The sequence below is a fragment of the Trachurus trachurus genome (assembly GCF_905171665.1).
Source record: "Trachurus trachurus genome assembly, chromosome: 19".
NCBI classification, from domain to species: Eukaryota; Metazoa; Chordata; class Actinopteri; order Carangiformes; family Carangidae; genus Trachurus; species Trachurus trachurus.
Window position 1 is genome coordinate 3,942,374 of NC_139913.1, and position 27,778 is coordinate 3,970,151.

Genomic DNA, 27,778 nt, shown 5'->3' on the forward strand with positions numbered 1-27,778 from the left:
TCATAGCGACGTGGACTGTTTGATGCTGTGGAAGCTGACGCGGGACGGGGACGTGGGGATGGACATGGCCTGAGTCATCCGGGCTCTGATGGAGTGCTGCTCCTGCCACCGGTGGAAACGCTTCCTCACCGCAGAGCGAACCTGATGAGAGGGAGGGATGAGGGATGAGGGACAGAGAGACAGAGAGACAGAGAGAGGGATGAGGGACAGAGAGACAGAGAGACAGAGACAGAGAGAGGGATGAGGGACAGATGAGAGACAGGCGGTAACAGACAGTCAGTGACAGACAGTAATAGACAGTAACAGACAGACAGTAAGAGACAGTAACAGTCAGTAAGACAGTGAGAGGGACCCGTGTGCAGGGACAAGGGCGCCGCCATAGCTCAGCTCATCCATACCGGAAGTCACGACCGGAAGTTGTTTTTCTTCGTGTATAGTATTTCTATGTTATTCTAAGAACCCCATCTCTCTCTCTGGCCTGTCTAGCCTCTACCTGTCCTTTTTAATAAACTTAACCAACTCCTTTCTTCATTGCCTAAACCCAACCAAAGGACCCACCAAAGACATTTCATTTCTTTTTTCTCTCTCTCTCTCCTGGTCTGCTGTCAGCAGGAGCGGCGCTAGCCGTTAGCCGCTAGCCGTTAGCAGCGTTTTTTAATAACTCAATAACTTAAAGCAGAAGTAAGCGATCCGGTCGTTTTGGCTAATGCTGCGTTCCAGGCAGGCTTTTGAAATCGTAAATTACAGCTTCAAGTCACAACTTACGACTTTGTAGCGTTTCAGGCAACCCACTCGTGTTTCTCCGACCTGTTTTACCGGTGAAAGTCACTATAACGGCCACTCGTAACTTCCGACCCGTGAACTCGTACCAGATCGAACTGGTACCACTTCACAGGTCGGAAAAACACACGAGTTACGAGTTTCCTTGAACGCACCATAACAGTCCTCGTCGCTACGTCGCCACATTCACGGCGTCCCTTGGCTGCACACACAGCCCTGCATGCCGTTCTCTCTCCTCATTGGATAAAAACTGTAGGATACGATAAATGTTTTCTCTTCGGCTCAGAGCAGAGCAGAGTGACTGACAGACCCGTGTTTCAGACCAAACACTCTATGTAAGTGATTGCTGTCGGAAGATACAACTATTTAAGACTTATATTAACACAAAAATATCACTTACTTCTGCTTTAATAAACGATCCATGCAAAAGAATATTTTGTTATATTTAGTAGCTCAATCATGTTGTAACTAAGATATCCGCTGGAAAACAATATTTTATCATGGACCATTTGAGTTACTGAGTTTTTTTTTTTATCTACATAGAAATGATACACACGAAGAAGAGCAACTTCCGGTCGTGACTTCCGGTATGCTATTGTCCCTGCATACAGGTAGGCTACTCTAGATAACAGACAGTCAGTAACAGACAGTCAGTAACAGTCAGTGAACCTGGAACCTGGAAAATATTCAACTTCTTTATGACGTGATGATTATGAGACAGAAACTTCAGATACAAAGTCAGTTTTATGACTCTAATGAGTCAAAACTAGAAGATATGAAGTAAATAAATAACTTAAAAGTCAGATTATAAACTCAGTTCAAACACATGATTATGACTTCATATTCTTCTTCTTATTATTATTAACTCTGACTCAAAGATAAATATCATTTTAACCGTCTGTAGATTTCATTTGTTCGATTCCTTCAACTTTTCATTACTTCGTCTGTTTTTTCTGGCACAAAGCGTTTTCAGCATAAATATATAAAACGTCATATTAAATATAAATATACAGTCTTTTATTACAGTGTTAAACTGACTCTGATTCATTTACTGTAATGTATTTTATAAACAGAATCTACTGTAACAACACCACATCCATCATTTTAATGAAGATTAAAACAGGTTCCTCTGCTCTCGCCCCAAAATCAATCCACACACACACACACACACACACACACACACACACACACACACACACACACACACACACACACACACACACACACACACACACACACACACACACACACACACACACACACACACACACACACACACACCTGATCCTCAAAACCTCATTTTAACACTATAATAATATTTCACAGTTTTTACTTTAATCCTCTGCACTTGTGTTGTTGTTAAATTAACTCTGATTCCGACTTCCTCTCTCCTCCTCTTTCTCCTCCTCATCTCCTTCCTCTTCCTCCTCCTCTCCCTCCTTCTCCTTCCTCTTCCTCTCTCTCCTCCTCCTCCTCTTCCTCTCTCCTCCTCATTCTCCTCTTCCCCCTCCTCTTCCTCTCTCCTCCTCCTTCTCCTCTTCCTCTCTCCTCCTCCTCCTACTCATCTCCCTCATCTTCCCTCCTCTCCTTCATCTCCTTCCTCTCTCTCCTCCTCCTCCTCCCTCTCTCCTCCTCATCTTCCTCTCTCTCCTCCTCCCTCTCCTCCTCTCTCCTCCTCTCTCTCCTCCCTCTCTCTCCTCCTTTTCTTCCTCTCTCCTCCTCCTTTTCTTCCTCTCTCCTCCTCCTCTTCTCTCCTCCTCCTCTCTCTTCTTCCTCTCTCTCCTCCTTCCTCTCCCTCTTCTTCCTCTCTCCTCCTCCCTCTCTCCTCCTCCTCTTCTCTCCTCCTCCTCTCTCTCCTTCCTCTCTCTCCTCCTTTTCTTCCTCTCTCCTCCTCCCTCTCTCTCCTCCTTCTTCTCCTCCTCTTCCTCTCTCCTCCTCTTCTCTCCTCCTCCTCTCTCTTCTTCCTCTCTCTCCTCCTCTTCCTCCCTCTCCCTCCTCCCTCTCTCCTCCTCCTCCCTCTCCTCCTCCTCCTCTTCCTCCTCTCTCCTCCTCCCTCTCTCCTCCTCCTCTTCCTCTCTCTCCTCCTCTCCCTCCTCCTCCTCCCTCTCTCTCCTACTCATCTTCCTCCTCTTCATCCTCCTCTCTCCTCCTTCTCCTCTTCCTCTCTCCTCCTACTCTTCTCCTCCTTCTCCTCTTCCTCTCTCCTCCTCTTCCTCCCTCTCCCTCCTCCTCCCTTTCTCTCCTACTCATCTTCCTCCTCTTCATCCTCCTCCCTCCTCTCCCTCCTCTCCCTCCTTGTCCTCCCTCTCCTCCTCCTCCTCCTCTCTCTCCTCCTCTTCTTCCTCTCTCCTCCTCCCTCTCCCTCCTCTCTCTCCTCCTCCTCCTCTCTCTCAATATCCTCTACGACTCATCCTCCTCCTCCCATTCATCCATCCATCATCCATCCATCCATCATTCATCCATCCATCATTCATCCATCCATCCATCATCCATCCATCATTCATCCTGCCGGCGTGTGCGTGGCGGCGTGCTGCTGAGGTCAGCTGACGTGTTTCCCGCTCGGTAACAAACTGTAACTATGTGATGTCACATTATGATTCAGCCGCTCGTCTCCATTAAAGGTCGTCAGAGGTCATGTTGTGATAACATCATCGTGGTCGTTGTCGTGGTTTCGGACTCAGGTTGTCGTGGTTTCCATCAGGACGACACACACACACACACACACACTCGCTCGCTCGCCGGTCGCCAAAACGTTATTGATCCAGACTTCACAGAACATGATGAGCTGGTTAATTCATCAATCAGGTTAAAAGCTGCTCACTCTCTCTGAGATTAAAGGCTCCGAGGCTCCGTCAGCTTCCTGCTACAACAACAACAACAACACAACCAAACAACAACACAACCAAACAACAAACGGCTGTCTAAGGTTTTAATCCGGTTTTCTCCAGTTTCCTGCAGCTCGACGGATCTGGAGCTGGTCCAGGGTCAGTTTGTGTCTCTTTATGGTTTTATCTTCTCATCTATGATCATTTATTTCTACATTACTCTATTGTGTGTCTGTTTTTTACACAATGTCCATCCAACGACAATAACAGCATTTGTTTTTCTGTATTAGCATTAGCATTAGCATTCATATTCATAAAACCCGAATTAACCAGTATTTTAATATCTGAATAAAGTCTATGGTGCATAATAGAAAATTAAGAAAATTTGATAAAGACATTCTAAAGTATTTAATTTGGCATTTGAAATATTACGGGAACAAAGTAAAATTATGAAATTTTATTATTTTTAGCATTAACTAATTAGCTTTAAAGCAGAAGTAAGTGATATATTTGTGTTAATATAAGTCTTAAATAGTTATATCTTCCGACAGCAATCACTTACATAGAGTGTTTGGACTGAAACACGGGTCTGTCAGTCCCTCTGCTCTGCTCTGAGCCGAGGAGAAAACATTTATCGTATCCTACAGTTTTTATCCAATGAGGAGAGAGAACGGCATGCAGGGCTGTGTGTGCAGCCAAGGAACGCCGTGAATGTGGCGACGTAGCGACGAGGACTGTTATGGTGCGTTCAAGGAAACTCGTATTTTTCCGACCGTGAAGTGGTACCAGTTCGATCTGGTACGAGTTCACCGGTCGGAAGTTACGAGTGGCCGTTATAGTGACTTTCACCGGTAAAACAGGTCGGAAAAACACGAGTGGGTTGCCTGAAACGCTACAAAGTCGTAAGTTGTGACTTGAAGCTGTAATTTACGATTTCAAAAGCCGGCCTGGAACGCAGCATTAGCGAAAACGACCGGACCACTCACTTCTGCTTTAAAGTCACACTTTTAAAATATAAAGTCAGATTTATAAAATGTAAAGTCTGAATCATGAGATATTCGGTCAAAATGATGACGTTCTTGGGCAAAAATAAAAAATTATGAGCCAATTTTAATGACTTGAATTAACAAAACAATAACACATGCCCAGATGTTACACATGTTAAAAAGTTAAAAGATTATGTTGAACCTAAAAATTATGTCAAAAATATAAAAAATTAAATCAGATTTATTAAGTTTAAAGTCAGTTTATAAACTACAACTCAGCTCTGGTTTATAAACACTTTAACTATGACTTGATATTCTCATTATTCAACTCTGACTTAAAGATAAATATTGTTAAAACTGACTCAACATGAGGATTTTAATTTGTACGATTTGTACAATCTGTTCGATTTTGTGTTTTTCTGGCACAAAGCGTTTTGTGAAATGTATAAACGTTGGTTTAAAAGATAAATACTGAAACGGTCTCATCGCTGCTCAGTCTCTTACTCTGAAAATCCTTCAGCTTCCTGTTCAACAACAGCAACGACAACAACAACAAACGTCCTCTGGTTTAGATTTTATTTCTGTTTTCTCTGCTTTTCTTCGCCTCGTTGGATCTGGAGCTCGTCCAGAGTCACCATCAGGTTCTCGGTCTCTTCTCTTTCCAACCTCCCTTCCCCCACCCAACAGACCAACAACCCCACAACCCCCATCTCCATCCTCCTCATCCCCCCCTCCGCCTCCCGACTGCTCAGTTGGCCCGGCGACCAGCTGCGACCGCGGTTGCTCCTGGGAACCTTCGATGCTGCAGTATTTTTATTTTTCTGATCCGAGTCTCTGAGTCTCGGAGCGGCGCCGGTCTCAGCTCTGATGTGAACTGTCAGCTGAGAGACCTCGCACACAGACAGGTGCGCGCCTTCCCACATCGCGTCCAATCAGCTGCATCACCGCGGTTTCCCTTGACAACAAGCTGATGGGATTTTTTTTTTTTTTTTCTCGCTGTCTTTTGGGTAATTACAGAAATAAATTCTGTGACGAACACTTAACGATTCTGACACGTTTTGTTCTGGAGGATGATCCGGCTGCGGGTCACATTGTGTTTATCCGTAGCCACATCATCAAACACGAACCGTTAAAGTTAAATTAAATAAAGTTTGTGAGGTCACTGTGACCTTGACCTTTGACTTTTAGCCACCAAACTCTAGTCGGTGAATGTTTGCGTCAAATGTGAAATGATTCCTTTAAGAAGCTGTCGCGTTATTTCACTCATGAAGTCAAAATTGTGTTTTGTGAGGTCACTGTGACGATGACCTTTGACCATTAGCCGCCAAAATCTAATCAGTTTGTCTTCAGGTCCCGATTAATATTGCAAAACGACTCATTTAGAGAAAATCCCTCGTGGCGTTAACTGGATAGATATTGTGTCCTTGAGAGGAGGACGGACAGAGGGAGGGACGGCCTAGAAAAGAAGTGAGGGGTCTGAATACTTTCTGAACACCGAGGCCAAGGGAAGTGAAGGAGGACAGAAGATTTAATTTCTTTTGTCAGGGTGTCAAACTTGTGCAAAAGCGTCTCTTAACAGTTTCCACTGACGTGTTTTTATTGGAGCTGAGTTTTTTTTTTTTTTTCTTGTTTTTTTTTTCAGAGCCAGATGCAGCGAGGCCTGTGACGGAGTCTGGATGAAACCGGTCTCATTGTTTCTTTGGTTCACGTCTAAAGCAGCACATTCGTCCGTTATTAAGTCACTGCAGCTGAAGAAAAACACACGCACAAACTCCAACAACAACAGGAAGTGTTTCCAGGGGACACAATAAAGTGAGGGACAAGGGGACACAATAAAGTGAGGGACCAGGCTGGGGACACAATAAAGTGAGGGACCAGGCTGGGGACACAATAAAGTGAGGGACAAGGGGACACAATAATGTGAGGGACAAGGGGACACAATAAAGCAAAGGACCAGGGGACACAATAAAGTGCGGGACCAGGGGACACAATAAAGCGAGGGACAAGGGGACACAATAAAGTGAGGGACCAGGGGACACAAAAAAGTGAGGGGACACAATAAAGTGAGGGACCAGTCTGGGGACACAATAAAGTGAAGGACCAGGGGACACGATAAAGCGAGGAACCAGGGGACACAATAAATTGAGGGACCAGGGGACACAATAAAGCGAGGGACTAGTTTGGGGACACAAAGCGAGGGACAAGGCCGGGGACACAATAAAGCGAGGGACCAGGGGACACAATAAAGTGAGGGACCACGCCGGGGACACAATAAAGTGAGGGACCAGGGGACACAATAAAGTGAGGGACCAGGGGACACAATAAAGCGAGGGACAAGGGGACACAATAAAGTGAGGGACCAGGGGGCACAATAAAGTGAGGGACCGGTCTGGGGACACAATAAAGTGAGGGACCAGGAGACACAATAAAGTGAAGGACCGGTCTGGGGACACAATAAAGTGAGGGACCAGGGGACACAATAAAGTGAGGGACCAGGGGACACAATAAAGCGAGGGATCTGGGGACAAAACGCGAGGGACTGGTTTGAGGACACAATAAAGTGAGGGACAAGGGGACAAAATAAAGCGAGGGACCGGTCTGGGGACACAATAACGTGAGGGACCGGACTGGGGACACAATAAAGTGAGGGACCAGGGGACACAATAAAGTGAGGGACCAGACCAGGGGACACAATAAAGCGAGGGACCAGTCTGGGACACTTTAGGGCCCAATTCCAATCCGACCCCTCACGGACTCACTGACTTAGAGGCGCGTTCACGGGAAGTCCGTGAGTGTGTGAGGGCTGTTCCATTGTCAGATCATCAAGTCAGTGAGTCAGTGAATGAGCCCTTACTGCCCCCTTACCGTAAGTCAGCACCGATGCTGACTTTGGGTAGGGGAATTACCCACAGTTCATAGCGTTGTGAAGTCAAACACATGAGATGCCGTCGGAACGCAAGTGTTAAAAAAAAAAAGAAGTAAATTACCACACGTAGTCAGAGAGAGCTCCGCCGCTCTCTTTATTGTTAATGGACAGGAGCAACAACCAAAAAAAAGAAAGAAAGAAAAAAAAAGAAGAAGTTTACTGTCAGTATTAACGTGCAGTTTGTGATTATTGATGATGATTTGATCAGATCTGATCCAGGAACATTTTGTTTTGAGTCCGTCCACCTCACACACCTTGTGCGCGTTGAAAGTACGGTAAATTATCGGCCCAAGACCGGAGTCAACAACATGTTGTTGTCAAGGTAACGTGTCGTGAGAGTGGGTAAGTGCTGTTCCATTCATGTTTACAGCATCTGGACCCTCACAGACTCTCACACTCTGTCACTTACAGCTGACGTCACTTTAGTCAGTGAGGGTTCAGGGCTTGAGTCTTTAGGGGGCGGATTGGAATTGGGGGTAGTTTTTCTTCTTCTTGACTTGAGAAGTTGTGCTGACGACTTCCTGTCCGTGGGGTTTGACTCTGACTCTAACCTCAATGGACTGTTAGCTTAGCATTAGTCTTTAGCCTGGTCCGTCCCCTTATTGTGTCCCCCAGAAACACTTGTGTTGTGTTGTGTTATCTCAAACTGAGGAAGTAGTTTCCTGCCTCTGTGTGTTTGTTTTCTTCAACAGCAGCAGCAGCAGCGTGTTGGTCCCTCGAGGCCACCGTAGTTTAAAGGCAGAGTTTGAACAAATCTAATCTGCAATGTTCATAAACGTCATTTTTACTAACTCCCATTTCTCCAGCTGTAATTAATTGAAACGCTTCCCATCGCTCCCAAAACACACACACACACATGAAGCGCAATATCGCTAATTACTACCACCACGGTTAATATTAATAACAATAATAATCTCACACGTTAAAGGATGAAGTCGTGTTTTTCGCTCACATGCATATTCATGTCTCGCTTCTATTCTGAGCCGGTTTCAGCCCTGATGAGGCCTGACGCTGTCACAAAGCCTCGGCCGTGATGTCACTTACGTCGCTACATGACAAGTCTTAATTGTGCCCTAAATATAAGAGCTGCGGGGTTTAGCACTCTGCAGCAACAACAACACACACACACACACACACAGAGCAGCAGCAGCAGCAGCAGCCACCAAAAGGGAGAGTGCAGCCGCCCGAGGAGGATGAGGAAGAGGAGGAGGAGGAGGAGGAGGTATAAATAAGAGTCTGAAGCAGAGGGAGGATAAAACGTTGGATCAATAACGTCGTGGATGTGAATCTGCTTACCTCACTGTTTAGGAAGCAGTAAAACACTGAGACGAAGAAGCCCTGAGAGAGAGAAACAGAGAGAGAGAGAGAAACATGGTCAGTGAGCAGCTCTTCCTCTTCACACCGACGTGTTTCTCTCATTTGAACGTGTTAATACGTCAAATTAGTTTGTTTTAATGCGACAGAAAATGTGGTCGTTTTGAACTATGGTGGGAAAATGTCCACAAATGTTAATACAGATGTTGTGAGTTGAGTTTGCCTTTGTTTTTTTGCTCTTATGGATGATGTTTACAATTTAGAGAAGAAGAAGAAGAAAAAGAAGAAATATTAAAGGGATAGTTCAACATTTTGGCAAATTGTTTAGAGGTAAATGCAGAGACTGCTTGATAAAAAACTGCCCCTAAAGACAACGTGCATCAGTGGTTTTGCATGAATTTCCCTCTAAAACAACTCTGTCTGGTAACGTTGTGTTATTATCTCATAGCGTGGTGAATGTGCAGGTCACAACTTGTCCACCAGAGCGTTTTGGAGTTGTTGGATTGTGTATTTGATGAGTTTGATGAGGGAAACCAAGAAATCCCATGAGCCTCCTTAGCGTAGCTCTGAGCAGCTCACGGCTCTGCTCCGCCGTTCTAAAAACAGCTTGCACCGACAATTAAAGGTAACGAACCTACTGCTATGCCTATAGGGATTATGGCAATGGCCCAATTTGCCAGAATGTTGAACTATCCCTTTAAAATGTAAAAATGTCCAGGATGCACTGAAGGGTCAGGAAAGACAAACATGATAAAATTATAAAATAGTCAAAACAAAAAATAAAAATAAAACAATAATAAAAGCCACAAAAATATTCAGAATAAATTAAAACTTTAACTATAATTAAAATATTAAAACAAGTGAGTTCACATCAGCTAAAACAGGAACATCTGGAAGTTTTTAAAGTAAAGAAAGTTTTAATATTATTCTGGGTCGCTTTTTTCAGAGTCGACTCACCTGATCGTGATGGACTGAGCCACATTAAAAGAAAAACACTGAAGTGATGTAGGAAGTTAAAAGACCAATAAAAGCTTAATTAAAAAGAATAAAACTTAAGTGTCTATAGTCATGGAGATAAAATGGTTCAGTCAATAATTGTTTCCCCCCTAAAACTGATGTAGTGGTTTCACCCAAAGTTAAACACCTGAACTCACACACATGGTTGTGTCTGAGCTCTCAAATTTTTATGTTTTCCATCCAGAGAAACACACACACACACCTGAGGAAGATACCGTGTGTGTCTCGGTGTGTGTGTCTCGGTGTGTGTGTGTGTGTGTGTCTCGGTGTGTGTCTGGGAGGTGAATCTCACCTGGAACGACTCCAGAAAGGAGTTGAAGTAGATGAAGACGATCTGAGAGATCTCGTCTTCTCCGGGGTTCACGAAGAACAACATGTAGGTGATTCCCAGGAGAGGGAGGAGGACGAGGGTCGCCTTCACCGCTTTCCTGCAGGAGGAAGAGGAGGAGGAGGAGGAGGAGGAGCAGAGGGTCAGACAGGAAGAGGAGGAGGAGGAAGAGGAAAGAGGAGGGAGGAGGTGAAAGTCCTCAACACGCTCCACTAATCAACTATAACTCATGAATTATTAAAGCGCTGAAGGAAAAGTTTGGTCTCTAGAGTCTCAGCAGCAGAAACAACAAAGTCAGCGCCAGTCAATCAGGTGAGTCTGTACCTGTACAGGATACCCAATCGTACCTGTACTGGATCGAACCCGTACTGGATACAGGATCGTATCAAGGGGGCAGTTGTCGGTCTGAGAAGTGAAGCTCATTTCCGCGTTCAAAAAAACTGCAATCCCCTCGGCTTCCTCTGGGGGCTGGTGTCAGAAAGCAGCATTCTCCATAGACCCCCATGTTAAAATCGCCGATTTTACATCCTCAATGAACATGTTAAAAGCCTGGTGTCAGAATGTTTTTTGGTCTCAATCGATAGTTTCTACCCCCGCACACACTCTGAGGGGGGGGGGATTTTTTTTTAACTCTACCGTTTTACTATTATTAGGTTTAAAATTCTGGCCAATTAGGGCGCAGAAACGTTGACTGACAGGTCCGGAGACAGGCTGCTTCGAGGCCAGTGGGCGGTAAATCCAACATGGCGCTGTTCAGGCCGCCATATTTGAGTCACAAAAACGACTCCCCAAAACCAATGGGTGACGTCCATTCTTTTTACAGTCTATGGATTGTACCCATACTGTATCATACCCGTACTGGATACCGGATCGTACCTGTACTGGATGGTCTCTGACGTGGTGGAGGCTCGAAGTTTGGTCATCAGGATCCTGACGATGTTGAAGAGGAAGATGAAGTTGATCTGGAGGAAAACGACAGAGTTTAAAGCTTCAGACCAAAATCTTCTTCATGTTGCATCATGTGAGAAACATTAACAAACGACTGTCAGACATGAAGATCAATCAATCAATATGAAAATAAAAACACGTTATTTATCATTATTAAACACTTTATTTATAAACCGCTATTCCAACATAGATACTAATCAGTCTGTAAATCATAAACACAAAAGTGACGTACAAGAACTTGTAAAAACCTCAATTACTTTTTAAGAGAAGTAACTAGTAACTGTAACTAAACAACAACATGGAGTCACACATTCGACCCGTTCAACCGTTCATCGACCGATCAGTTCAGTTCACACAAAATCATTCATGCACAACACACACACACACACACACACACACACACACACACACACACACACACACACACACACACACACACACACACACACACACACACACACACACACACACACACACACACACACACACACACACACACACACACAGGTAGAAGGACTCCTGTGGTCACACACACATTGTGTTTCTTCTGGATCGACATGAACCCGGTTCCTCGGCTCCACATCTGGCCCACGTAGAGCGTGACAGTCAGATGCTGCTGCTACTACCGGGCCAATTCTGCTGCACACACACACACACACACACATAGATACACACACATATACACACACACAGACACACACATGGACATACACAAACACTGATGCAGTAAATCTTCCGGGCTGCCAACACACACTGGAGGATAACAGCTGGAATCAGCCCAGATGTGGGAGCATATGGGCCAAACTCGGGCCGAGGTCCCAGGCATATGTCGGGCCAGAGGTTTCCTTTTGCCTGCACAACATCACACACACACAGACACACACACACACACACACACACACACACACACACACACACACACACACACACACACACACACACACACACACACACACACACACACACACACACACACACACACACACACACACACACACACACACACACACACACACACAGGCTGCTAACGTGAGCGAGTGTGAAACGTCCCATTATATCTCAGTGTTTATATAAGAGCGCTGCAGGGCTACATGCTACACACTAACTGCTAACGACGCACTATTTCCTTATTTTTCCAGCAGGACTTTTATGTTTTATGTTTTTATGTTTCGTGGCAGAAAAACAAGTCGCCTCGTTCAGCCTCGGACTTATTTACAGTCCTCAGGAAACTTGGTCGTGTCAGTCGAAAATAAACACTCGTGTAGTTTCTCCTCTGAGACAAAATCATCTGCTTCTCTGTGGATAAAACATCTGTCCGGTCTTATATCTCTGTATAACTGTCGCCGCTGCACATCTGTATCATCACATATGTGCATTTAACATGCGTCTCTGTGTAACATACATATTTAATGTGCAGTTAATTCAATTTTAATCTATGCAAAGTCGCCCCTGCGCCCCGAAGTACTGAACGCAGCCTCACCTAGTTGCATTAATGTGCAGCGTTTTTCACTCAACATTAAATATTTGTCCCGTTTAAAATGCAGCTCGCGTTCTTCCGCTCCAGTTTCCTCGCACTTGATTTTATTCTAATTGATCGTTTATTAGTCACAGATCAATCTGGCCTTTTGACCCCTAGAAGCTGATTAATATAAATGACCTCAAACAGCTGGAAAATGTCGTTTGTGGAAGCTGGGACGACTTTCAGGAGCGGCTTAATACACAGTGATGAACTGGAAACTGATCTACTGCACCTGCTTTTATATGTTTATTCCTCCTTTAGGACTCAGTCTGTAACTTCTCTCAGTCAATTTTAACTCTTTATTTTTATTTTAAATATTTATTTCTGTTCTTTTTTGACAGGAACTGATGAGAAACAGTATTTAGTTTTACTTTGTATGTTGATACAAGAGCGAAAATGACAATAAATGTTGAAATGTTTTTTGTTCTTCCTCCTGGTGTTAAAAACGCAGAACGAAGCAGCTGGTTTTAAGCAGCGTCAGTGTGTATGTGTGTGTTTGGGCACGAGACGTCGAGGACGATCTGAGATCCGCTGCACATCTTTTATAATATTTAGACAAAATCAACCAAAGTGAATCTTAAAAATGTGACTTCAACTGGATTAAAGTCAGTCTTTGTTTCACTGTGCAGATGAATCCCCCCCGACACCAGAGATGGAGCTGCTCAGAATCACATGACAGTAATATTTCATATCCAAAAAAATCTCCAGATATGATCCAGGTTTTGGCACAAACACATTTTCTTTATAAATATTTCACCATATTATTATTATTATTCTCATTATAACATCACAGTTTTGATTTTGTTCTGCATCATCGTCATCGACGTCTCTTCGTCCTGTCGTTGTCGTCATTTTTTCCTCAACTTTGTTTTCCCACCTAATATTTATGTGTTTCCATTCTATATTTTATCGATGTGCCGTTTTTTCTTTCTTTTTTTGTTATTTTTTAAAAAGTTGCCCCCCGGGGACGAATAAAGTTTCCTGAATTGAATCGACACATGTGCGTAGGAGGCTGCAACGTCATCAGGAGGCGACTGAACGAAGCGTTGACCATGATGAAAATCACGTATTAAGACAGAGATATGGACATTTTTTTGTTATATATATATGAAGGTTATAGGTTAGGTTATATATATATGTGTGTGTATTACAGTAGCATGGAGTGTGTGTGTGTGTGTGTAGTACAGGTCAGGCTGTGTTAATAGCTTTTGGACGCTGGTGGAGCTCCGAGGACTGAGCTATATCTGGCCAATAGAAGGAGGGATGATCCTGCTGTGTGTGTGTATGTGTATGTATGTGTGTGTCTGTTTACTATCAGAAACTATAATTCCTGCATTATCTTGTAATTACTCTGATTGTTTGGACTAAGTGAAGTGCTACTTGAGATGTATTTTCCCCCACCACATGACTAATGACAAACAAAGGTGTGAGGCTGCAGCCTGGGAACAGGAATAGCAGGAGGAGCAGGAAGACTTTCCAGGGCCAGATGACCCGACCTCGGCCCCAACGAACAGATGTATGGCAAACTTTCAAGAACCGCTGCGTCCGTCTGTCCGTCCTGCTGCTGCTTGTCCGCAGCACTGACTCCACTGCTGCATTATAGTGCTTATGATAATGGCCTTAAAGGGATAGTTCACCCAAAATTGAAATTTGTACTCATTATCTACTCACCCTCATGTCGACTAAGGGCTGGGAGCAAGGGAGTAGGTTTGATTTTGACATTGGTGACATCCTGAAAGTTGATGTTTTTTGCATTTGCAATCATAATTTCATGTTATGTAGCTAGGGTAACTAATGAAAGACAAGAAGGCAACTTAGAAGAGTTCTCAGTTGCTCTGGCTGAAGTCAACTGTGCATCATCATGACTAACACATCCATCGTTATTTAACCTCACCTGTGAATTTTCAGCCTCTCCTCCATCTCATTCTTCTCTACCTCATCCAGCTTCTCCTTCTCTCGTCCTGCCTCTCCTCCTTCATCTGTTCTTGACTCTCCTCCTCTACCTCCTCTGTTCTCTCCTTCTCCATCTCCTCCAGCCTCTCTACTGTCGGTCACTTGACAAAAATATGTTGATGCATGACATATGAACAGATACATTAGGGATACTATGATCATATAGCTTGATGCTACAGTTATTGCCTGAGGAAAAAAGGCTTTTACTTTCACACACTTATGTGTGATTTATTCCCCCAAAATATGGATGTATAAAATTACATGAGCATCTGGAATCTGAGGTTTTTTTCTAGGCCTATTTTCCAAAGTCTATATTTCAAGCTTGTTTTGTAGCGGAAGCTCCTCTTCCCAGTTCGTCAAATTTGGACGAACCGGGAAGAGGAGCTTCGAGAAGCTTCCCCTACAAACAAGCTTGAAATATAGACTTATTTAATTTTTTTCGGGACAATTTCGCATTTCGGGGCTTCAATACAAGACGGACATTACATACGAGCAGCATGGAGGTATTTGGATGTTTTTTGGTGTGTCTTTTTGTTACGAAGACAGTTGGTATCCATTTGCAACCGTCATATGGACATGCACTGCTACGCCGAGACCCCCTGTAACTCAGAGAAGCCACGGAGGACTCTGAAACTTCTCCCAGCCCTTAGTCCACATGAGGGTGAGTAGATTTCAATTTTGGGTGAACTATCCCTTTAATAACATCCTGTATTTATCCGTTGGAGCCGTGCATCGCTCCACGGCAGCAGCAGCAGCAGCAGCAGCATCAGAGTCCCAACGGAGGACAGAGAAGGGGAGGGGGGAGGACAAGGGGACGCCACAGAAATGTCGGTGACCGGCCGATGATCCTGCTGCAGGATCAGGTGCAGAGAGAAGAGATAAAAGCCTGTGAGAGGAAGCAGCACGATTGTATTAAAGGCCCCATGGCATGAAAATTTTGATTGTGGTTATTTTTTGGTGCTTGGGGAGGTCTCTGGGCCACGTATATACTGCCCCATGCATCAAACTGGTCATAAACGGAGAAACACACACCGCCCATTTGTAGGAACTGTCTCTTTAAGACGAGCAGATAGCACTTCCTCCTTTCTGTGATGTCACACACAAGGTAACTCCGCCCACCGTTTTTTTTCAATTTTTATGAATGCAGCTTAGGTTTCAGTTACTTGCCTGTGATTGGCCCGACCACACGCTACTGAAAAACAGTGAGCCAATCAGAGGAGAGGTTCTCATTCTCTCTTCTGATTGGCCAAATGACCTGTGCCTGCTAGAGCTCCAGAAAGAGGCAACAGAAAGGGGCAGTAGAAACAATATTATAGTCTACTTGCCAAAAATGAGTACCCGGAAATGTTGAGTACCCCAAAGTTTTATGTTAGAAATATATAGTATGGGTCTCCAGTATTCAGAAACGGCCGGATGCTAACTTATATATATTGGGCAATTAGCACAATTGACATAATTAGCATAAATTAGCATAATCGCCTATATGGGCAATATTTCAGCAAAATTGACTTGGCTGATCTGGGCAATATTGGAGTGGTTTTAGGGGTTATTGATGATGCTGAATCCATTTCTGACATTTTCAAAATTCAAAATGGCTGTCTAAACCGGAAGGGACCAGATTGAAATCCATCAAAATCGGCCCACTGGCGGTTTAAATCTGGTCACTACCGGTTAGACAGCCATTTTGAATTTTGAAAATGTCAGAAATGGATTCAGCATCATCAATAACCCCTAAAACCACTCCAATATTGCCCAGATCAGACAAGTCAATTTTGTTGAAATATTGCCCATATAGGAAATTATGCTAATGTATGCTAATTATGTCAATTGTGCTAATTGCCCAATATATATAAGTTAGCATCCGGCAGTTTCTGAATACTGGGGACCCATACTATCTATTTCTAACATAAAACTTTGGGGTACTCAACATTTCCGGGTTCACAATGGGGCCATATGGGCTGGCAGGTAGACTATTAAGCAGATCACAGGTACTCAAAACCAATGATACATCTTGTTAGGGAAATAAACCCAGAGAAAAGTGCACAGCATGGGCCTTTAACCCTCCTGTTTCCTTCCTCCATCCTTCCTTCTTTCCTTCCTTTCCACAATCCTTTTTCCCTTCTTTCCTTCCCTTCGTCCTTACTTCTTCCTTCCTTTTTGACTCAATTGACCCAATCTGTTCCCTATATACCTCCATCTTTTTTTCCTTCCATTTTCCCTTCCTTCTTACCTCCCTTCTTCCTTCCTTAAAGGGATAGTTCACCCTAGAATGATATTTCGCTCATTATCTACTCACCCTCATGTTGACTAAGGGCTGGAAGAATTATCAGAGTCCACCGTCCCTTCTCTTAGTTACAGGGGGTCTCGGCGTAGCAGTGAATTTCAATGCAACGGTTGCAAAGGGACACCGGAGCTCTTCGTAAAAAAACACACACAAAAAAACATCCAAATACCTCCATGATGCTCGTATGTAATGTCCGTCTTGTGCTGAAGCCCCAAATTGCGTAATTGTCCCGAAAAAAATTAAATAAGTCTATATTTTAAGCTTGTTTATAGCGGAAGCTTCTCGTCTTCTTCTTCTTCTCCTCTTCCTGGTCCGTCCAAATATCGCGTGATTTGCGCCGGCGTCAGTGCGGTTACTGCGAATCACGCGATATTTGGACGGACCAGGAAGAGGAGCTTCGAGAAGCTTCCGCTACAAACAAGCTTAAAATATAGACTTATTTAATTTTTTTCGGGACAATTACGCAATTTGGGGCTTCAGCACAAGACGGACATTACATACGAGCATCATGGAGGTATTTGGATGTTTTTTTGTGTGTGTTTTTTTACGAAGAGCTCCGGTGTCCCTTTGCAACCGTTGCATTGAAATTCACTGCTACACCGAGACCCCCTGTAACTCAGAGAAGGGACGGTGGACTCTGATAATTCTTCCAGCCCTTAGTCAACATGAGGGTGAGTAGATAATGAGCGAAATATCATTCTAGGGTGAACTATCCCTTTAAACAAATCTGTTCCCTCCCTGCATCTTTCTTTCCTTTCTTTTTCCCTTCCTTCTTTCCACAATCCTTTTCCCCTCCCTCCCCTCCTTCCTTCCTTCCTTCCTTCCTTCCTTCCCGTCGTCCTTACTTCTTCCTTCCTTTTTGACTCAGTTGACCCAATCTGTTCCCTCCCTCCTCCTATCTTTCCTTCCTTTTCCCCTTCCTTCTTTCCTCCCATCTTTCCCTTTGTCCTTCCTTCCTTCCTTCCTTCCTTCCTTCCTTCCTTCCTTCCTTCCTTCCTTCCTTCCTTCCTTCCTTCCTTCCTTCCTTCCTTCCTTCCTTCCTTCTTTCTTTCCTTCCTTACTTCTTTCTCTTCGTCCTTCCTTCCTTGACCCAGGAAGACAACAGGAGGGTTAAAAAAAAGAAAAAAAAAGAAGCAGCAGCAAAAAAACGCTGGAGACTTTTCACCCTAAAAAGTATGAGGGAGAGATTAAAGGAGACGAGCGCTGAGGGCGGAAACACAAAGTGCCTCCTCGAAGAGATAGGAGGAGGACGAGGGGCCGCGCTGCTGCTGTGTTTCTCTGACGGGGATGGGAAGGTCACTCCACCACTGGGGACCCAGCTGGGGGAGGAGGAGGAGGAGGAGGAGGAGGAGGAGGAGGAGGAGGAGGAGGAGGAGGAGGAGGAGGAGGGAAGAGCCAAACCGCAGCAGCAGCGGTGGGGTCCAGAGTGTGAGGGCGTTCATGGAGGTAGAGAGACTGATGGCAGCGTCAGCGGGCGCTCGGCCAGGAGGCAGCGACTGCACAGAGATTACTGAAGCTCGTACAAGGAGCCAGGACGAGTTTGAAGGGATAGTTCACCCAAAATTAAAATTTCTTATCATTTCATTATCTACTCACCCTCATGTCGACTAAGAGCTGTGAGAAGTTTCAGAGTCCTCCGTGTCTTCTCTGAGTTACAGGGGGTCTCGGTGCAGCACTGCATGTCCATATAATGGTTGTGAATGGTGCTCATTTTTCTTCGTCCAAAAAGACACACCAAAAAACATCCAAATACCTCCACGCTGCTCGTCTGTAATGTCCGTCTTGTATTGAAGCCCCAACATGAGAAATTGTTCCAAAAAAAATTAAATAAGTCTATATTTTAAGCTTGTTTGTAGCGGAAGCTCCCAGTGTCTCGGTTCACTGCTCTTCCTGTGTCAGTGCAAATCACGCGAGATTTGCACTGACTGGCGGAACAATATCTCATTGACATTACAGACGAGCAGCATGGAGGTATTTGGATGTTTTTTGGTGTGTCTTTTTGTTATGAAGACAGTTGGTATCCATTGACAACCATTATATGGACAAATACTGCTGTGCGGACCCGACCCCGTACCTCAGAGAAGCCACGGAGGACTCTGAAGATTCTCACAGCTCTTAGTCGACATGAGGGTGAGTAGATAATGAGGGAAATTTGAATTTTGGGTGAACTATCCCTTTAAACCCCCCCTCCTCCTCCATCTATCCATCCATCCAACCACATCCCCCTCTGCACAATCTGCTGGAAGGAGCAGAGTCAGGACAACACAGCTGCGTCTGAACCATTTATTGTCTCGTCTGAATCTGAACAAGAACGAGCGAAACAGACGGATAATGAGACGGATCAGAATATTCCTCTTTTTTTTCTTTTTTTTTACATATCCAAATATTCTCTAGTCATTATTTGGGGGAGAGAATAAAGGAAAAGCTCATTTTCTCATGTTACGCAACAACATGCACTTCCTCCTCGGTGAAGCCGGTCCCTTCACATCCATTGATTGAAGTTTTTTAAACCCACAACAGATAAAAAACTGAACTCTACGTGGGAATTAAACCTGGAGTTTTTTTTTTTTAGAAAATAATGAGACAGAGAGAGAGAGAGGGAGAGAAAAAGATAAAAAAAAGTTCAAGACGGGAAGGTGGAAAATGGATCTCAAATGGCAACTGTATTTCAAATCTGATGCTTTTAAGACTTTCTGTATTGGCAGAATTTGTAGGTCGACCAATTAAATGTGTGTTTTACAGTCTGTCTGGCAGGGCCGGCTCTATGCAGGGGCAAGAGGGGGCAGTGCCCCCTAAAATAAATGTCTTGCCCCCTCAAATCCAAATTTTAGAAGTTGAGAAAGCACATTTTAATATACTCAAAAAATGTGTATATTACGGGGCGGTGTTTGGCTCAGTTGGTGGAGCACCCGCCCCATGTGTGGAGGCTATAAAAGGCATGAAAAAAGCCAAAAAATATACTTAAAAAAGAAAGAAAAATGTGTATATTACAAGTTGACAAAATTATCTGCTGTAGCACAAAAATCCGCCGAAAAAGGGACACTGTTCTTTTCTAAAATGTTCTGTTCTTTTTTTTTTAGTATTCATAAGACTACCTTTCAGTTTTGTAAATCTTGACCATAGTAGAGTACACCAGAATGCTTCACTCACATTTTAAAATGACAAAAATTTTCTGGGGGGGGGATGCACCCAGACCCCCCTAGGGGTTTAGCTACTCACCTTTTTCACCCCCTCTGGGTTTGCAATGCATCTTCAGGTATATGTACCCCTAACCCCCCATATAATGTGGCTCTTTGCATTACGACAGTAAAAAATTTGGTCCCTAGTTGGACAGGTCTGAAGGTAGAGGTCTGACAAAGTGCAATCCACTTCTCCAGGTTGGGGTTGGACACATAGCCAACAACCCAATTCAATGAAGTTACTATAAGCACGGAGAAAAAAAAGTGCTGGAGCATGATGTGTTCACATGATGCCCCCTTCACATTTCTGACTGCCCCCTCATACATGCCTGCCTAGAACCGGCCCTGCTGTCTGGTGTGTGTTTGCCCTCCACCGTCCTGCAGTCAGGCTGCTTCACCTCAGTCCATCACATCTCCACGTGTTTCAACAGGACTTCACACTAAACTCTAAATAAACGTCCTCCTGTCTTTTCTACAGGAGGCGATGACGTCTGAGGACAAACAGAGTCGTTGTGATTAAAATGTGTTGCTGACTCTGTCTGGACCGTCGACCCCAGATGTGATTTATTGTGGAGAAATGACTTTCGGCCTCTTCTCTCTCCAAAGTATTGTCACTATATCAGCACTTTAAAAAGTCCTCTATCTGTCCAAACTCCCTTTAATTTTATTACGTCGTCCGTTCTATAGAAACAATAACTTTAAAATCAGCACACAAACTTCCTGTTGAAATCCCAACACAGAAGCTGATGCAGCTATATATATATATATATATATACAGTATATATATATATATAGTACGCCTTTATTTTGACAGACCAGTGAGAGATGGACAGGAGGAACCAGAGCTGCATTTCCAAACCCACTGCAACCTATATCACAATATTTAATTCATAAGTATGAAAAAAATAATACAATATTTCCAGCTTCCAGCGTTCCTCCATCTCAGTAACTTAGAGCGACTCTCAGCCTTATAGGAAGAGGGAGAGGACTAATATAAACTGGCAGTCAGGTTCTGTTCTGTATATAGCAGCTTGTCATGAGCTCCACATTATTAGTGACGATCGGCTCTTTTCCATCAGCGCTACTCGACTCCACTCGACTCGTTTTTTTTTTAGTTTTACCTGGTACTTTTTTTGGAAACACCTCAGCTGAGTTTCCAAGTGAACCGAGCCGATACTAAAATGTGACGTCAACCGACGGTCGGCCGCTGATTGTCCAGAGAGTTGTTGTTTGTTCACGTGAGTTGAAGAAGAACTCTGTACCTTAATGAACCAGCTCCAGAGTTCTAGATTTCTTATTAATGACAGATAAGACTACACAGATATACACATGGTAACATGGTAGATGATAAATAAGGTTATCCACCGCTCCATGGATTGATTTCTCACCGGCTTCAATGGAAACAAAATAATGCACATGGAGGAGAGGAGGGTTAGAGACACAGAGGAGGAGAGCCTAGACCTGTACGGTTCATCTTTAAATGGCTGCTGTGGGAAATCACACTGTGACCCGTCGACGAGGTGCAGATGAGTTTGTTTGGAGCTGACGAGAGGATCGAGAACAGAAAGCCTACGTTGAGGAGGAACTATGAAGAACTAAGGTGTAACGGAAAAGGACCTGAACTGAATCGAGTAGAGCTGCTCTCAATGTCAGAAATATAATTATAAAACGGAAAGGTGAAATCCGGCGATCTGATTGGTTGTTAACCGTGGTATATTGAGCATATACCACGGCTACTATTCTAAAACCTTATCACAGCGCAGGCTATCACTCCGCCTCAGGCACGTATGACTGGTATGAATGGAAGTTGTTGTCATGCATGAAAACGGACTGTTGCAGTCCGTAGCAAAAGACAGTCTGTGTTTTTACGATGTTAAAAAATGGACTAAAGTAGTTGAATTCACATGTTTAAGGTGAACTTTCACCTCCGGGGAGGGTTAACAACGGTAGAGGGGACTGAGCAGTGACTTTCACCTGAAAAAAAGCGGAGGAAAAGACGAGATGCAGAGCTACTTGGAGCTAACGTCTGGAGAGGTGGGACTATTTTTTTCACAGTGATGCTATTTTATTGGATAATATGTATTTCGGCCTGAATAAAACTACATGAAATTGATTGCGTATCCCTCTTTCATATTGTCATTATTGGTAACCGTTTTATAATTAAGAATACAATAGAAATCTATGGTTTAGTTTGCATTTGCTTGGTTTTTTAATCGATTTTTGTAGATTATGTTTGTTTTTCTTGATATATTGAAGCTCTGGCAGAATTGGTTTTGAAACGTTCCAATGCTAATAAAGCTTTAGAATTGAACTGAACTGAACTGAACTCGTTGTAGGTGGGACTCGAACCCACGGTCACTGCAGTAAAGACCAGATCCATGTGGTCTGGACTGGAGCTCCATCACTACCGAGGTTTTTACTGGTAAAACTGATACAGATGTAGAAAATGGCCTCTCATTATGCAAACATGAGGAGTTATTGGCTGATCAATGGGTTATTGGTGGTGTCAGTATTGGAAACTCCCATAATATGATTCAGGTCCAGTTGTCGTGTTTCATTTGTAAAAAAAAAATAAATAAAAAACATCTAAAGAAAATCTTGTGGGCGAGCTGGTGTGAAAGTGACGACAACAACACACACACACACACACACACACATGAAGAGCGAACCCCTCGAGGGATGGAAATGACCCAGAGCTGCAGATCATCACTGATCAGTGCAAAACAAGAACCAACACATCCTTTGGATTATCTACGTTCTTGTTTTTCCGCCCAGAATCTGAAACGATCCTCGTATTTCTCCGACGGCTGCCAAACCGCAAGAGCAGAGAATTTAAAAAAAGAAAAAAAAGAAAGAAAAGTTGCACTCGGTAGCTGAATTTTGTCAGATCAGATCCTCCTCACATCTGCCAGCGCTTACGTGAAGAATGTGTCGAGGTTTCCAACACTTCACGCCTGCCAGTCGTTTTAAAGACATAATGAAGACTAACTGTGTGAGCGGCTTCTGTGCTGAAAGGAGGAAGAGGGAGGGAGAGGGAGAGAAAATAAAAACAACAACTCGTACTCACCACCAACACCAGGATCATGGGTCCTTGGTAGATGTAGTCGGTGTAAACGCCGGCTCGCTTTCCAAACCAGCACCTGAATCACACAAAAACAAAACGTTTCAGTCCGAACAGGCAGGTAAAAAATCCCCTCAGACCTCCCAAACCGGTTGGCGGCGTTCCTCTGCTCATTTGTTACCCCGGGGGGCTTTCATTCAGGCAAATTGATTTACCCCCATAATCTAAAATTATGGTGCGTTCAGGCTCATTTTTTTGGTCCCAGAGGTGAGAAAATTCTTCCACAGCAACTTTTTAAAGTTCATTAGACTTTAGAGTTTCCATCCTAAAAAACGATTTTTCTTAAAAACAAGTGAAAACATGTGTCGGTCGTCCTGTGTGATGATGAGGCCAGGACGAGTAATTGTCTAGAAAGGATGATGATCCCAAGAGAGGATTAAAACTGTTTTTTAGGGCGAGTAAAAATAATAAATAAATGAATAAATCTAAAAATAGAACAGTTAGCAGTTATTTATTAAGTAAATACGACTTTAAAGGACAATGTTGGTGTTTGTTTTCTTCTTTTTATCAATTAATTACACAAGCCTCTGTTTTATTCTCCATATTTGTGGTTTTAAGAAAACAGGTCGGTGTCAGCCAATCAGAAGAGATGAGGAGAATCTGAACCTCTCTTCTGATTGGCTGACTGTTTTCTGACTTATCCAATAAAAAAAAATAGAGCAGATTTCAGAATAAAACACTCAGAGAAACCAAATCCTGCAAGTTGTTGTTGTTGGATGGATGGTGGGTCCAGGTGGTGGTGAGGGGGCGGGGCTTAGTTGTGACATCACAAAGTGACAGGAAGTCCTGACGGCTGGTTTTAAGGCTCAGTTTCTGAATACAGGCTGTGTGCATTTCTCTGTGGACTGAGGCTTTGATACTTTCACAGTATTAATATAGAACCTAGAGCTGCTTTATAATCACACTACACATGGACATCTACCTTTATACTGTATGGAGCTTTAACACAAACATCTACCTTTATACTGTATGGAGCTTTAATACAAACATCTACCTTTATACTGTATGGAGCTTTAACACAAACATCTACCTTTATACTGTATGGAGCTTTAACACAAACATCTACCTTTATACTGTATGGAGCTTTAACACAAACATCTACCTTTATACTGTATGGAGCTTTAACACAAACATCTACCTTTATACTGTATGGAGCTTTAACTCATTGAGTGCCAGACCTTTTATAAAATGGTCAGTGCCAGGTGCCAGCGTTTTGGGGCATTCTGAGTAATATGTCAAGACCCAGAGAGTATTTTGTACTATGACTCTGAAAACACCAAACAGCTCAAAGGAAAGAGGAGACTCTCTATTTAACTAGGGAAAAACCATTTGTTTGTACCTTGTTCCATTCTTGATTTATCTTAAGTTGAATAGAGCCTGGTTGCACCAAAAAGACCACTTTTTTTCTAGAAAGCTGAGAAAAATGCATTTTTGTGAAAGAGAGTCTCTCAAGAAAAATAGTGATTCATCCGTTTTAATTTTGGCTTCAAAAATATGTAAGACATCTGAAAATTTCATTTCACATGTTTTTTTCACCCCCCCCCCCCCCAAAAAAAAAGACTAAACAAAAAACAACAACAACAACAACAACAACTAAAATACAACAAGTACGAGCAGTTGCTGCCTCTCCTACGCCCCCCTCCCCCTCCCCCTCCCCTCTCCTCTCCTCCTTCTCCTCCTGCTGCTTCCCCTCGTCTCTGAAGGAGGGAGGGAGACGTCATGGCGTCTTCAGCCTCTCTGCTGGACGCGGCCGCGGCAGCGACGCACCGCGCTGATCTCTCGGTTCGTCGTCACGTCGGTTTACAGCAACTGGTGAAACTGACTCCGCGATCCGCCTCCGCTTCGGCATTTTGGTGCTGATCATCTAGATCAGTTTACTTTTCCTGCCTCCTCCGATCACTTCATGCTGGAGCTATGCTAATAGCATCAGTGGCTAAGCTTCCTGCAGCTCCACGTTACACTTGTTCCAGGCTCTGCACGTCGTTTTTCTCTAGAAATATAAACTTTTTCCGACTTTTTTATCTCTGTACCGATCGCGCTCGTCTTCTCCTTCTTCTTCACTTCTTGCTCTGATCTACAGTCTTCTTCGTTCTACACATCCCAGAAGCCCCAAAATTACTCACAGTGTGCGCGAGAGCGTCCCCATTTACCAGCCGCAGAAAAGTGCATTTGACGTCTATGGACGTCAATGGCACTCAAGCGTTGGATTTTGATTGACGTCCATAGACGTCAATGGCACTCAATGAGTTAATACAAACATCTACCTTTATACTGTATGGAGCTTTAATACAAACATCTACCTTTATACTGTATGGAGCTTTAATACAAACATCTACCTTTATACTGTATGGAGCTTTAACACAAAAATCTACCTTTATTTTGAAGGAGCTTTAACACAAACATCTACCTTTATTTTGAAGGAGCTTTAACACAAACATCTACCTTTATTTTGAAGGAGCTTGTGGCAAAAGGAAAAAGTTTTCATATTTGTTTAACTTGTGGTGTGTGTGTGTGTGTGTGTGTGTGTGTGTGTGTGTGTGTGTGTGTGTGTGTGTGTGTGTGTGTGTGTGTGTGTGTGTGTGTGTGTGTGTGTTGACTGTAACGAGGGAACATGTCTCCTCCTGTGTCTGTGTGGTCATTGATGAGTTTTTAATAGTTTTTGGAAACACAGCGACGATGATGAACGTCGGCCTTTGGACCAACAGTCCTCGCCGCTCCGATCAATTCACTGTTGCTTTTTATTGTTTTCGATGGATTTTCTGACAATTAGAGGAACACAGACACCACCGTCCCCGTCCTTTAACGACTCAAATTACAGACAAATCGATTTTATTTCTTTCTTTTTTTTATTTTTAAACGGAGAATCAATTTTCTCCCAACAGGCAAAAAATAAATAAATAAAAGAAAACTCAGAGAGAGCAGCGAGTGAAAAGTGTCGCGGGGGTGATGATGTGTAATCAAGAATATGGTACAATGCAAATGTAATTACAGCCGGTTATTATTAGACATCCATCTCATTAAAGCAGCAGCGTTTGACTTTGCCCTTGTGCTTTAGAAAACAAGTTGGTGAATATTAAAGGGATAGTTCAACATTTCGGCAAATTGGCCCATCGCCATAATCCCTGTAGTCATAGCAGTAGGTTCGTTACCTTTAATTGTCGGTGCAAGCTGTTTTTAGAACGGCGGAGCAGAGCCGCGAGCTGCTCAGAGCTACGCTACGGAGGCTCATGGGATTTCTTGGTTTCCCTCATCAAACTCATCAAATACACAATCCAACAACTCCACAACGCTCTGGTGGACAAGTTGTGACCTGCACATTCACCACGCTATGAGATAATAACACAACATTACCAGACAGAGTTGTTTTAGAGGGAAATTCATGCAAAACCGCTGATGTACGTTGCCTTCAGGGACAGTTTTTCATCAAGCAGTCTCTGTATTTCCCTCTAAAACAACTCTGTGTGGTAACGTTGTGTTATTATCTCATAGTGTGGTGAATGTGCAGGTCACAACTTGTCCACCAGAGCGTTTTGGAGTTGTTGGATTGTGTATTTGATGAGTTTGATGAGGGAAACCAATTAAGAAATCCCATTAGCCTCCGTAGCGTAGCTCTGAGCAGCTCACGGCTCTGCTCCGCCGCTCTAAAAATAACTTGCACCGACAATTAAAGGTAATGAACCTACTGCTATGACTATAGGGATTATGGCAATGGGCCAATTTGCCAAAATGTTGAACTATCCCTTTAAAGAAGAAAAAGAAGAAAAAAGAAAATCTCACTTCTCGTTGTCGTAGTAGAGCTTCCCGATGGCCCAGGCCACGATGATGGGGAACGGGATACCTGTGAGAGAAAAAAAGAAAAAGAGAAAAGAGAAAATGCTAAAGTGACAGATTCTCTCTCTGCTCTTCACATCACACAGCTTCTCTTCACTCGGGGGATTTCACGCTGCGGCGGCGGCGTTGAGCTGCTCGTCTGGCGTCGCACCAGCGGCCTGTCGAGCTGCGACGACGACTTGTCACCGTCTTGACTTATTCCCTTCTTCTCCTCTCCTCTTTGTGAATGAACGAGGGAGCCGGACGGACGTGGAGCCGGGCGCTTGACGATAATGCAAAGTGAATTTTCTGATTTACTGACTTACTACTCACATCTAAGTGACACCGACGGCCACATCACACACACACTTACAATACACACACACACTCATGCACACACACACACAGACACACACAGACACATTCGAGTCAACTTTCCACTTCATTAGCGACGCAGCATCATCAGCGTGGTGTTAAACCTCAGGAAATCTCCTCTCGCAGCCACAGATTAACGGAAAAATGCAATTTTCCTCGTTGTTTTCAACTCCCTTTTCCGCTCCTCCTCCTCCTCCTCCTCCTCCTCCTCCTCCTCCTCCTCCTCCTCCTTCTTCTCCGCCTGCTTAATGATAATAATAATATTTCATCTCTCAGAGAGTTGAAGCGAAGCAAAGCAAATACAATCTGATCGTATTTATTTTTTCTTTCTTTCTCTCTTTCTTTCTTTCACAGCCGTCCTGAAATGCGCTGCCATCTCCCTCCTCTTCGTCTTCACGCTGCCCCCGGGGGGA

The 27,778-nt window shown here is 43.7% G+C and overlaps 1 protein-coding gene across 1 annotated transcript in view; it reads right to left on the reverse strand.

Moving 5' to 3' along the window:
• LOC311002866 (corticotropin-releasing factor receptor 1-like) overlaps positions 1-27,778 on the reverse strand; it is a gene marked incomplete at both ends in the record, with an annotated part of 109,922 nt that continues 82,144 nt past the window's right edge. Inside the window, 6 exons of the mRNA XM_083994429.1 lie at positions 1-141; positions 8,814-8,855; positions 10,141-10,276; positions 11,053-11,138; positions 23,127-23,199; positions 26,958-27,018. Of these exons, the coding sequence (XP_083850555.1) occupies positions 1-141; positions 8,814-8,855; positions 10,141-10,276; positions 11,053-11,138; positions 23,127-23,199; positions 26,958-27,018 (539 nt within the window). The remainder of the gene's footprint in view (positions 142-8,813; positions 8,856-10,140; positions 10,277-11,052; positions 11,139-23,126; positions 23,200-26,957; positions 27,019-27,778) is intronic.